The 13,664-nt window shown below is 45.3% G+C and overlaps 1 protein-coding gene across 1 annotated transcript in view; it reads right to left on the reverse strand.

Annotated features, from left to right (window-relative positions):
• Window positions 1-1,110: 1,110 nt before the first annotated feature.
• The window catches only part of LOC144825140 (T-box transcription factor T-A-like), a 93,345-nt gene continuing 80,791 nt past the window's right edge, over window positions 1,111-13,664 (reverse strand). Inside the window, exons 6-8 of the mRNA XM_078684008.1 lie at window positions 10,087-10,269; window positions 4,332-4,455; window positions 1,111-2,254 (exon numbers count right to left, since the gene is read on the reverse strand). Coding sequence (XP_078540134.1) covers window positions 2,002-2,254; window positions 4,332-4,455; window positions 10,087-10,269 — 560 coding nt within the window. The 3' untranslated portion in view covers window positions 1,111-2,001. The remainder of the gene's footprint in view (window positions 2,255-4,331; window positions 4,456-10,086; window positions 10,270-13,664) is intronic.

Consider the following 13,664-nt stretch of genomic DNA (forward strand, 5'->3'; position numbering starts at 1 on the left):
TAAAAAGCATCAGCAAATTCCCCAATATCAGTGACAATAAGCCTAATCTACAGTCAAAATCACGGTAGCCTTAAAAAAAAGAAAAAGAAAGTATAAAAAATATATTAATCATGGTAGCCTTCGCCACCCAATCCGAAGGAAAAACGCATGCTCCAACAGCACGCCACCCTCTTAAAATTGAGAGAGTGACAGTCAAATTATTTCTCAGCAACAACAAAAGTCATTTTTTCTTAATTTAATGGACAGTGACAGAGATGACGCGTTCCGTGATGGCCACAGCTCATTGTATTCAAATTGCACTTCGGTGACTTTGAAAACGTCCTTAAATATAAATAAGATTCAGATACAGTGCTGCTGGTGTGAATGTGCATTAGTTACATTATATACCGGTTTCACTTGTCAAACATGTGGGGCACAGGATACATACAAATGAGGCAGATGCGTGCTATAATCCGTGAGTCAAATGGAGAGCGAGCTAGGGGCCTCTAACAAAGGATTCTGGGTAATGTCCTCACTGCTTAATCAAGTCAAACAGTGTATCAAGTCTATACATTGAGGGAATTGTGAACCTACAACAGCAAACAGTGTTAAGTCATTATGTGCAAGGCGATTTATCAGTTTGTGGTCACACTATGTGTAACGTGATACATGAATTCATAAAGATATTGTACTAAACTCTGTGGTCCAGGCACATAGTGACCCCACAGAGCATTCCTGGGATGGGTAATAACAAGTTCATGGCAGTAAAGTATGTGGATTAAGCAGTTAGTAAGTTCACAATAATATGTTTAAGGCACTTAGTGAGTTCATAAGGATAATGTACCACAACACTACATGTACGGCATTTAGAAATCTCACACTGGCAATGTACCAATGCTCTAAGGCTAAGGCATAAAATTAGTTTCAAAGGACACTATGTCAAGGCACTATATGAAAAGCAATTAGTGAGTTTATGGAAACATTGGACCAAAAGACCATGGAAAGGTCACTATGAGAGCTCATAGGCAGTCTATGTACAGTCATTAGTGAGCTCAAAGGAACACACTATCAGAGCACTAGGTGTTTAGCAACATTTGTACGGGACACTGTCGCAGGTCTTCGTGCACAAGTTTCAAGTTCTGAAAGTAAGTGAGTTCACATACACAACACCAAGGCGCAATGAGTAAGGCCACTAGTGAGTTCACGAGGAAGAGTCGTGGCACACTGGTAAGGTGAATACAGAAAGACAACATTTCTCGACATTATAGTGAAGGCATTCATTGAGTTCAGTTGTGCAGTTCAGCAACACGCTGTGGGTAGGTTCAGGGCTCACGAGGGCACTGCACCAAGAAGAAACAAGGCACTTTCACTGAGATCGTGGTTAAGTTCACTGCACAGTGGGTAATCCTTCCTGGGTGTGAGGATAATTACCCAAATGACCAACGTATGTTCCCTGTTTGAGAGCAAAATCTACACCCACATAGCTATGACTGTAAATTGGATTAACCGCTTGGGTCTGAACTGTTCTGCAGGTGAGAAAAGGCTCAAAATAGGTAGATGTCCATTTTGGGGGTTCATTTTGTGCTTCCAGTCGAGTTCAGCGTCTCTCAAAATGACCCCTTCAGATTCATCTGGAACGTTTTAAAACAGAACCTAAGACGAAATCCACATCCCTGCGTGAACCATGATTGTTTAAAGTTTTGAAGGTTCAATGTTGAGGCGCAAGGAATCTGCAGGAGAACCATGCTGAAAGGGTCTTTGAAGAGGGGCTAACCAGGAGCTTTGGTCCAATTTGGTTGCAGCAGAAGCTCTTTTCAACAACTCGAGGGGTCCAGGTTGTCAGTTATTTTCAGAGCTCACAACTTTCAGGGAAATTGGTTTTCGATATAGTATTTCAAGGTAGGCAATGGATTCCTCAGAGTCGGTCTCTTGTTTTAGAGTTCGTTTTTCAAGTCAGGGAGTGTTACTCTTTCTTCTTCCTGGCATCTTGCTGTGAATGGTGTCTATCCCTGCTGGGCACCATCAGTAAGTCTGAGTGACAGTCGCCCAACTTGATGCCAGCCTGGCAATAGTGGAGTCGTACTGGCTATCCCCGGAGGGCACCTCTGTTAGACTACCATCATAGGTTGGAGAGGCTGAAGGTGTTTGGATGGTGGAGGCTAGGCTACTGTAAGACGAGGTGGGTCCTCGCAGGAACTGGGAGCCAGGTGGACTCTGAGACGGTGCAGGGCTGGGTGAGTTACTGCCACCAAGTGACCACAGACCTGTGTACTGACTGAAAGAGACAAGAAATACTGTTGATACCACTAAAAAGCACAATCACATCTTTCAGGAGACTGAGTAGCTAGTGGATGCTAAAAGGCATATTTATGAGTGGGGTGTCGTCGCACTTGCATGCAATGTGGTGCATGCGTGGCGCAAGCCCAAAATGCGATTTATGAGGCCACGCAAGGCCACCTTGCATGGCCCGGAGTAACAAAATGAACCAATGAAACTTGAGGGCCCCCCTGCAGGGTATGTGGAGTGGCCCCCTCCGAACTCAATCTGCAGCTCTCCAGCTGAGGTGCGGTGCTGAGGGCGCCCCGTGGAGGTTGGAGCCCTCCACTCCGCAGGGGCTGTGGGGGCCTGTGTTACGCCCCTGGGTGTTGTGTGGGTGTTCCCAAGCAACATTCATGGATTTGGACACATTTCCAGATTTACCAGCAGTGGTAGATCTGGGAATGAGCCAAAATGCTACACCTTCCCAGGTGAGGCGTAATGAGGCAGAATATCTTAATTCATGCTCGTTACTTACTATTTCTATGTGTGGTGCATTCTGTAGAAAGAGGAAAATTCCTCAGGGGACAGTTTTTGTGCAAGAAGGTGCTCCTTCCTGCACAAAAAGTTTCTCCTTAAAATGTAGGCACCCTTGCACCGTGGTGGAAGAGCGCCTGCGCTGGAGCTCAGCAGCCAAAACAGCGCCAGCACAGGGTCGAAGGCAGGAATGCGCCATATTCTTTTAAATATTGCAATTTCCTTCCCTTTCCCTGTCACGCAGCTCAGCAAGGTGACTTTCTGTACTGCGTAGTGTGACTTTGCCATAAATATGGCCTGATATTCTTCCTACGCAGGCTGAGGATCTTATTTACGGGGATTTGGTGCAAGGCAGCACAGCAAGTCATCTTGCTGCGCAACCCAATACAAAACTGAAAGGGCAGGAATGCACTGTATTTATGCAACACAGTGCATTCCTGTCCTTTCCCCCTGCATTAGCACCGTTTCAGCAGCCCAGCACCAACGCAGGCCCCCTTGCACCATTGTGCAAGGATCACTGCATTGTTGGCAGGATTGTTTTGGTGCAGGAAAGGAAACCTCCTGTACAAAAACAATCCTAAGAGATGTTTTCCTCTTTCTATGTGTGCTTCAGAATGCAGCACACATAGAATGAGGAAAAAATTTGGAGAAATAAATACATTTTTCCTCGTCACACTTCACCTCAGGAGACGTGAGGATCTGGAGCTTCCCCAGGTTTACATGATCTTGTCAATCTGGGGCAGCATCACAATCCATGGGCATTGCAAGGGAAAGCCCACTTCAACGCCCATGGAACGCCTCCCAAGAGCAGAGTAAGACAAGGCAGCGCTTTGCACTGCCTTTCCTTAATCCATATCTATGAGGCCACCCAAAAACACGCATAGTGGCTTTGCGTGGCCCTATAGATACGATTCAGTAATCTACGCCACCGGAGCATCACAAAAAGTGATCCACCAGCAGCACAAGGGGGCTCGTAAACAAGTCCTTGAGTTCACACAGTATGGTCTAAAAATCACCACTAGAAATGAGGAAGCCTCTGCAGAAAATTGATCATTTACAGACAGGCCAGAGACGCTGAAAGGGCAAGGGTGGCTGTCTACAGTCTCCCTACCAGGTCTAACCTTTCAGAAGCTTTCAGAAGCTACAGACTTCTGGCAGTTGTCCCTAGATGCAACCTCACAGACACCATTGCATACACTCACACGCTAAGAGCTAGGTATGTATTTCACACCTATCCATGCTCTGCAATTGTTTGCGGACAGTTTGAATAATTTGCTGAATCATTCAAACCAATGTCTGTGGGATTCTATGCAGAATGCAGTTAATTAAAGGAATGTAGTGATTGTTCAACAGAAACGTAAATTTGTGAATACATTTTCTATATACATAGATTAAAGGGCACTAATTTTATGATAAAGTCACTGGATTCCACACCATGATTGGGTTTCATGTCTGTGACATATGTTGCCAAAAGAATTTGAATAAGTCTCTTAAGTGTGAACACAGGGGCGTCATACATGTTTTCTGGGGCATGAAGCAATTGTAAAGACAGCACCAACCTCGAGGAAGGGGCTGCACCCGATGAAAGGGGCAACACGCCAGTCGATGCAGAGAGTCCCAGGCTGGACCAGCCGTCGGGTGCCGGCAGCATTGAGAAGGCAGCTGAGGTATCCATGTAAGGATCTGTGGGAACACGACAAGTCAGCAAGCATTAGAAACACTAAACAGAGATGGGTTTGTGTTCAGGGCTGTGGGGAAACGTGTGCATGGCAGCGCAGGCATAAAGTATACATGGAGCCACAAAATTGCCGGAAACAAAGCCCTAGCACATTGAGAAATACTTAATACAATACACAAATAAAAACAATTGTGATTAGGGATCCCAGTTTTATGGTATTTATTTTTTGACGTTTCCGTCTGTATTTATCCATATTTATTTTTTGCTAATTTTATCTGTATTTATACATATTTATTTGGGGTTTTGGAAACATGAAGCTGACAATTAGTATATTTCCACATTTATTTAACCGGTAAATATGCAGTCATGCTTGAATGTCTACTAGGTTTCAATGCTTTTAAGAAAATGTGCGAATTTCAGTTTCAACCTTGTGCATATCTACTGCTGATAAAGTCTCTTTACCAAAATTCCTTTCGTTTTTAGCCCCCTTACCGATCAATCCACAAAGCTATTGGCCTGGCAGTCATAGCAGACAGTATTCTGAATTACTCAAAAAGTTAATCAATTTCAGTTTTTATCCACATTTAAAAATAAATACAGACAAGAAAATTAAATGTTTTCTGTCTGTTTTTATCTAGAAAAATCAGTAACAACTGAAAACAGGGAGCCTTAATTTTGATTAACATTTTAGATCAGGTGTTGGCATAGATTAGTACTCGTGTGAGGTGCTCCCCCTCCCCCTTTCATTCTCAATCCTTTCTAAATTTATTAAAAGCCTGGTCAGTTTTGGGAGTGACACTGTAAGCAGACTGACTATTGCTTAGAGCAATGCAGTGCAGTGATCAAGAGTTGCTGAGCAGCATTGCGCAAGGGAAAGGAAGCAGAGCAGTGCCGTATTTATTAAAATGGCCTGCTGCTGCAGTCACCCCCTGCGCTGGTGCACTATAAAGGGTGCCTAGCCCCACACACAACCTTTACACCATGGTGCAGAGCTGTAGGCGTGCCTTCGAGCGTAGGATTTGCACTGGAAGCATACCCGTTCCGTACAAACTCATATGCCAAGAAAACTCAAAAACATTCCACATTTTAGGGCATATTTATGAAGCTTTCGTGCAGCGCAGCAAGCCGCCTTGCTGCGCTACGTGAAAGGGAAAGGGAAGGAATGAGCCGTATTTTATATAATACAACAGATTCCTGACCTTTCCTTGAGCTGGGGCCCTTTTGGCTGCCTAGGGCCAACAAAGGCACCCTAGCGCAGTGGTGCAAGGGTACCTGCGTTGCAGGCAGCATTGTTTTTGTGCAGGAAGGGACACCTTCATGCACAAAAACAATCCTCTGAGGCTTTTTACTTTTTCTATGGGTGCTGCATAATACAGCACACAAAGAAAGAAGAAAAACGAGGAGAAATAAAATATATTTCTCCTCGTTACCCCTCAGCTGGGGAGGCGTAGCAATTTGATGTATTCCCAGGTTTGCAAACAAGAAAGAGTTTGACAGAATGCACTCCAGTTTTTTCTTTTCATAAATTCTTATTCCTGCTTTGAATCTAATTGTGTGCAAGCCCGGAAGTGTCGCCCCATCTCAACAGGTTGTATTCCCAGGTTTACCAGTAATGGTCCATGTGGGGAGGCACCAAAATCCATTCGTGAATGGGTGGGAACACCCACGCTCCACTCATGGAATGCCTCCCTGGGGCAAAGTTGCGCAATGCAGGGATTTGGGCTGCCTTGTGTTACTTTTGTTTTATCAAGCCATGTAGGGGCACGGAAGGTGTCCTTGCATGGCTTGACTGATCTGACTTAGGTTTTGCATCACCCATAAGCCCCCTTGCATGGGCAAGGGCGACCAAAACCTACATAAATATGCTCCATTGTATGTATACTCTGCAGTGCAGCACACATGCAATGTGTACAATGTTTGGAGAAATGTGACCTTTTATCCTTGTTAGCATCTGCTTCAACAAGGATTTAGTTTTAGACGCACAGCCAAGTCAGGCTATCTTTGTAGATCGAGTTTGGTATCAGAAACTATGGGTGCTTGCGCAGATCTGCCCAAGTAACACCCAAGTAATGCACCCTAAAGCAAAGTTGAACAAACAACGCAGAGCAATTTTTGCACTGAGAAAGCGGCACTTTTTTCAGCACAATATACCAAATATGCTGAGATATAAATACCCTTACAAGATTTGCGTCACTCTGTGTGAAAAGTCTTTGCAAATCCAGGGTGGTGTCTACTAGGGGTAGAGTTCACATATACACTCAGCTGTCAGCAGAGCAGGCGACATTAGTTCAGGACACTGCTCTAAAAAGGCAGATAGACAGAATTTTAAAATAGTCGAGATAGCCTTGCAGGTTGGTGAGCCTGGTACATACTCAATAAAAAGAGCTTTTCCTGTGGCAGCAGTCTTCATTGATCCACACCATTCAAGTTTCAGTTTATTGACCGTTTGATATCATGCGTAAAACGGCAATACAAACAATTCATGTACACACCATTTAATATATACCCTGCCCTACAGCGTCCTCACACCTGGACCTCTAAAGAGTACATGAGAGTACAAAGCACAGAGTGCATGGGCACTCAGGCATAGGTGGCATGCATGGTGGCGGTTTACCTTAGGGGAGTATGGTCCAGCCTGCCCTACCGCCCAGGGTGAAGTGGGAGAGCATTACACGTGAAAGGTTGTGGGGAGAATATTGCATGAGGAGAACTCTCACTGTGGGGTAGGAGGTAAGTAATATGACCCTGTCCCTTGTGCGGTTGCCACTTTTTACAAGCCATTTTTTCATCTTTTTGGATTATGAAAGGGACTTAAACTGGAACCTAAATCTTATTGTGTATGAAATCCGGTGCATTCTTTCCTAAACTGGAAATTCTTCATATTTTGCTTTAATAATCATTTAAAAGTAATTAAAACAGCTCTTAAGTAATTTTGTTTGCTTTTTAAATGTATTTTTTAAAGTGGCAGGAATACTTTTGCTGATTTTACTGACTTTTTTATTGATCCATACGCTTGACTAATATAATACGCAGTACAGTGTGAAGGTAGAGACAAGCGAAGGGCATGTAAGTCACTGAGTTGGTGCAGTGAAAATTGTCGAAAGTGCAAAGAGCTGATGCTGCTTCTCTGCAAATCTCCACTATCAGCATGCTGGTAAAAATACAGATGCTGACTGGTCCCAGACAGCTATAGCCCTGGTCACCATTATTATACACTGGAACACCTTTTGCTAGCATTCATCGACATTGGATTGAAAAGTCTATCCCTTGATATGTTTTTACATAAACTTTGTAATACGTTGTACTTTTTTTAAATTGGGGTAAAGGTACTTGGTACCTTACATTGAGTGAGCATACATTAGTTGCCTCGTCTACGACACTGATGAATTAGCTCCCATTGAATTCCGAAGGAACCATTGGGGCATATTTACTAGGGCATCATGCCACCAGAACGTCACTTTTTGTGGCTTAATGTAGCTTTGCAAATATGGTATCCTTTCATGCAGGTATCTCCGTGAAAGGGGCATGCAATGGGTGTTACTGTGGGCGTCCACCGCATTACCCATTACTTTTTGATGCTGTTCCAGATATACAAGGATGTGTAAATCTGAGGCAGCGCCAAAAAAATAACTCCATGCAAGAGCAGGCATTAGAATGGTGATATAAGGAGAAATACTTTCATTTTTCTACGTTTTTACTTTTTCTATGTGTGCTGCCGTAGAAAGATCAAAACGCCCCGAATTTTTGTTTATGTGCAGGAAAATGTCACTTTCTGCACATAAATAATATAATTTCCTGCAACGCAGGCCTGCGTTGGCACTAGGCAGCTAATTTTAGCGCCAGCGCTAAGGAACACACAGGGGTGTGCCGTATTGTTGTAAATATTGCTCATCCCTGTGTTTTGGAAATGTTGGGAGTGAGGCGAAACCAAATTTGGTGCGCTCCACGGTGCCACATTTCATTGTACATTTGTCCCATTGTTTATTGTACTATATTACTGGGTGGCTCCTGGTATATTCACTTATGTTACTTTGTACAACACATACTAGCTATAACAGAGGTGTGGCTCCCAACAGCGCAGGAGATGTAGAGGCACTGGGCCCCAGAGCAGGGAGGAGCCCACTGCATCTCCAATTGTAGCTGTTTTTCACTGCTAAACAGTGCAATAGCGGCCCATGTTCCTTCCTTGGGGCCCACTGCACCATTGCTACTGGCTAGAATAATGGGCTTATGGCACCTGGTGGGAGGGCAGAGGCCTAACCAGAATACATACTGTGAGCACAGGACCTAATAGATACACCAAGGATGATCCCAGTTGAAAAGATGCCAGAGTCCCTCACTTCAGGGACAGTGTCACTCTCTGTGGCCTGGCCTGCTGGATCCTGCCTGCCATAGTGAAGCCAATGGGATTCGATGGGGAAAGTGGCTGCTGGGGTGCCTAAAGCGAGGAGTGAGAAGGACCAGTTCTGAAAGCAGTCCCTCTGATTACATAACTGGTGGTGATACCATTGGTATGGGGGGGGAGTAAATTTGGAGAAACTAGGGAAACTTCCAGAATAAAGAAATTATTGTGTAATTACTCAGCCATCACTGGCGTCATAGTGGTCAGCACAGAAGCTATAGGAACACTGCAGCCGCTGCAAGATAGGATGAAAATAATAGTTACCTAAGCAGCAACTGGCAGAGCCCCCCCCCCCCACACACACACACACACACACACACCTACCACCGCAGCCAGAATGGGGTGGTTTCTCATCTGCAGAGACGTGAATATGGAGCTGGTCAAGGAGGCTGGTACAAGCAGGGTTGGCCTTCTGCTCACTCCAAATGTGACCTTAGCCGGCAGGTGCACTTTTCCATAAGGTCAGCAGCGGTGTCACCATGAACGAGTTCCACCAGCCACTGCAACGTGCATTAGGCAAGTGAGGCACGCCTTCAAAATGGAGGTATTGGGCGGGAAGCATGGAAATAAAATAGTGCACCCAGAGTGCCGCAGGAATGCACTGCGAAGCCCAGAGAAAGGGTAAGTGGGGATTTTTATACACAACCTGAGAGTCCCGACTCAAATCCCACCTAGCCTTGTTCAAACATTCGCCTTTGAAAGGTCAATTAAATAAGCATGAGTATGGTTTAGACGGGTAATAACGCCGGTACATTCAAGTTAGAAGGTTGTTCTCACTACTTTTATAAAATACTTCACAGTTGGTCAGACGGTACAGCCTGTTAAATGCTCACAACAGGTTTAGAGCCTTGCTTGAATTATTATTATTGCTCACAAGCCCTGGTCCCAAACTAACGCTTGAGAGTTGTTAGCTGCAGAAAAACAGCATCTCTGACAGCCCTAGCAGGGAAACTGGCGTGTAAGAGCACACGGCATGTCGCAGACGCACTTGCGTGGTGATGGTTGCGTGGCGCCACTCTCTGGCTCCCTCACCTATCTCGCATTATTCTGTCATCCTGCCAGCAGAGGGCACCCCAACAACAGCATATATCTATCGAAGCACCATGTTCGCGTCAGGGGGCGCAGCGGAGGGTGGCTCCCTCCTCAGAGCCTCCTCTACCCCTTACCCTTGCCACTGAATCACACAGCAGCATCCCGCGGCCACAATAACAGTCCTTTGAAAATGAGTACATACTTGGAGAGGCGTTCCTCTGTCCGTACGGGGAGGGGTAGGGAGCTGCCCGGTGGCTTCGCAGGCCCGAGTACCTCTCGCAGTAGGAGCCGTGCCCTGCAGCCATGGCGGGACTTCCTGTGAAGGACGCGCCGGCGCCGGAGGGGCAGAAGGCTCCGGAACCTGCAGGCAGAAACCAGCCACCAACTGCGGAAGAGAAGACAGCATTCAATTAAAAACATGACATATGAAAGATCTTCTACAACTGTATGAAACTAACAAATATCCCGGCACTCAAAGGTAAACACTATTCGTTTGTCAATAAACCAAAACAAGCTACGTTGAATGGTATCAGAATATATCACTGGTAGGAAGACAGAGTTGAGTTCATACAAAAACCGTAATGTTAAATATAAAAAATATATATTGTTCGATTCATTACAGGCTGCTGTGGATTTGGATCATTCATCATCTTAAGAACAGTCTCTTCAATATTTATGTATTCTAGGGACAATGATTTTGTCTTGATCCTATTTTTAAATACTATTAATGAATCAAACAATATTTTTTTTATACTAAAAATTACGGTTTTTGTATGAACTCAACTCTGTCTTCCTACCAGTGATATTCTGATACCATTTAACGTAGCTTGTTTTGGTTTATTAACAAACGAATAGTGTTTACCTTTGAGTGCCGGGATATTTGTTAGTTTCATTGTCTATCATGGTGAATGCATTGCAGGATCTGTGTATTTAAGCGTCTAGGTAGTAGGGTGCTTTGTATCCCGAGTGGCACCTCAAATAATTGTTGTGCTAACATTGGGAAATTGAAAGTAATTTTTTGGTCACCCAACCTGATTATATAACTATATTGATGTGCGTTCTGTTGTACATTACTACCGTCCATTGTGTTCTTTACAACTGATGTATGCTTGGCTACTTTCTCTCCAAACTTAAACTCCATTACCCCGGGCAGTGTGATGACTTTTTTTAACCAATGTATGTCAACAGCTCCTTGTAGTGGCACGGACTAGGAAAAGGCGCGTGCGAAACTGAAGGACACCGCCTATTAGAAGACAAAGCCATCGTTTTTTTTAATAAACTCTACCAGACAGAGCAGTGTCCCTGCATGACTTGATAGATCTAGAATAACGCAAATCAACGCAAATCTCTGCGTTACTCTGCCCCAAAGAGGTATTCCATGGGCGGCGCATCAGTGTACCCACTCATCCACCCATGGATTTTTGCGCATTTCCAGATTTACCAACACTGGCAAACCTAGGAATGCGCCAAAATGCTACCCCTCTCCAAGTGAGGCTTAGCAAGGAGAAATATCTTTATTTCTCCTTTTTTCTTCTTTCTATGTGTGCTGCATTCTGCAGCACACATAGAAAGAGGAAAATGCCTCAAAGGGTTGTTTTTTGTGCAGGAAGGTGTTCCTTCCTGCACAAAACAACCCTGCTCACAACGCAGGCACCCTTGCACCATGATGCAAAGGTGCCTGCATTTACGTGAGGCAGCACCTTGTACGAAAGCGCAACAAAAGGCAAGGATGCGCCGTATAATGTTAAGTTTGGCGCATTCCTGCCCTTTGCCTATAATGCAGCGCAGCACCGTGGCTTGCTGTGCTACATGATTTGTTGCTAAATGTGCCCCATATTGTGGGTTTATCAGGAACGTAGAAGGGCTTGCAGCCCACTCATTGCTTAACATTGATTGGCTATCCTATCACTCTCATTTACTTTCTGCTTATTCGCTTATCCTTATTATGCTTGCCTTGTCCAACTTGTATCTGTCTCTCCCTGGAGCATGTTGATGACTGAAGCCTGCACCTCCGGTTTGAAGCCTGTCACTCTGAGCTAGACATGTCTCCTAAGTGTGGAAGGTGTTGAATCAGGCCTTTGATCTGGCCTCACTGTTGAAGCCCATATCGATTAAGGAGCGCGTTGGAGTTGGCTATCATCCACTGTGTGGCTGCCTCTCTCTCTCAATTTTTCTGTCTACCAGGTCCAGTCTTTTGCTCTCATCTCTGGTGGCTGCCCGTTGATGTGGGGGCATTATTTCTCTTCCTTGAGGTTGTCACAATGATGGAATCCACTGGGACATTTCCCTTGATGTATTTGGGTTTGTGTGGAATGTTTGTACTTCTCCTTCTCACAAGGAGTTATTGCTCTAGCTGTGGCTGGCTCTCTGAAAGCCTCTTTCCCCTGGTCCAGGATGCTAGGGAGCATGGGCAGGTAAAGGTTAGCTTTCTGGGAAGGCATAGGGTTTCTAGTAGGAAGCATGGATCCTCCTTTTCTTCCTCTAATTGTACCCCTTATGTGTCCACTGCCCTCTAAATGTGGCTATTGTACATGGACAGGTAGGCTGGTGGTGAAGCTCTTGAGGGGCAATTGTCGATCCTTTCCTCGGGGGACTCAGTCTCGAAGTCGAGCCATGTATCGTCAAACTGGGTTTGTTCCTCAAACATTGTCGCCTCTTCATCCTTGAGTTCGAAGAACTCATCTTGTTCTTCTTTGTTTGGCTCCAGGGTTGCCGGGCCTCCATGCCTGCTGCTCATTCTCCACCTCTGTGGTTCCCAATAGTCTCACTGGGATGCAAAACTCTCTCAGGGCGTCGTCAAACTCCTTTCTCCCGGGAAGGACCACCATTTCAGGCCTTGAGCCTCTGTGTTTTCTCGCTCCACCTCTAGCGCTCCTTCTCCGACATCCATTGTGGATGGCATCTTCCTTTTCAGTGTCAGTGGCTCCCCTGCCCCATGTCTTTGCACTTTTCCTTTGCTCCCTCTTGAGCACTTGTTTGCATCGAGTGTTTCGTCGAAGGTTTGCCCACATCCATATCCTTTGGTTGGGATCCGTACAGCTCCTTATGTTTGTGCTGTCCTTCAGTCATCAAGTGTTTCGAAGCTGAGGCTGCTTTTGAGGACCTTGAGTCCAAAGCCTTGGCATCTGGGCCTTTGAGCACTTTTGTTACCTTCTGCTGTCTTCTTTCAGCGTCTTTCACTGCCTTCTTTAACGCTTCCCTCCTTTCGACTATGGTGTCTTCAACGTAAGATTCCCCTCAATGCACTGGTTCGGCCTCCTTAACATTCTCTTTGTCCTCGCTGGGTAGGCCAAGGTCTTTCAGGAATTCCTGTGTCTTGTGGGTACTACCTATGGTACGGTGTTAATCACTGTCGACCCTTAAAGGTTTTCGGCACAAACTTTGCTCGGGCTTCGCAATCTTCATCCCTGTCTTTTGGCAGGCACAGATTGCAGACCTCATGTGGACTCCACTGCACCAACCTGTGGTGGCAGTTGGGGCAGAACTTAAATAGGGTATTTTCCATGAACCTCTGCTGCCACTCTCCTCTTCATTCACCAACCATGTAAGTGTTACCGGCGGTGTCCTGCATCGGGGGTTGAGAAGTCTCTCACTGGGATTCTTTGGAGGTCTTCCGTTGGGCTTTCAGACCCAACGACGGAGAAAAGAAATCTGAAGTTGGTGACTGCGCATAGGATCTTCTAGGGCAGGCACCATGTGGTCATCACACAAGGGATGGACTTACCATCAAATGGTGGTCGATGACACCACAAAAAAAAGAAAAGAAGAAGAACAAACATG

The sequence above is a fragment of the Lissotriton helveticus genome, chromosome 3_1 (assembly GCF_964261635.1).
Source record: "Lissotriton helveticus chromosome 3_1, aLisHel1.1, whole genome shotgun sequence".
NCBI lineage: Eukaryota > Metazoa > Chordata > Amphibia > Caudata > Salamandridae > Lissotriton > Lissotriton helveticus.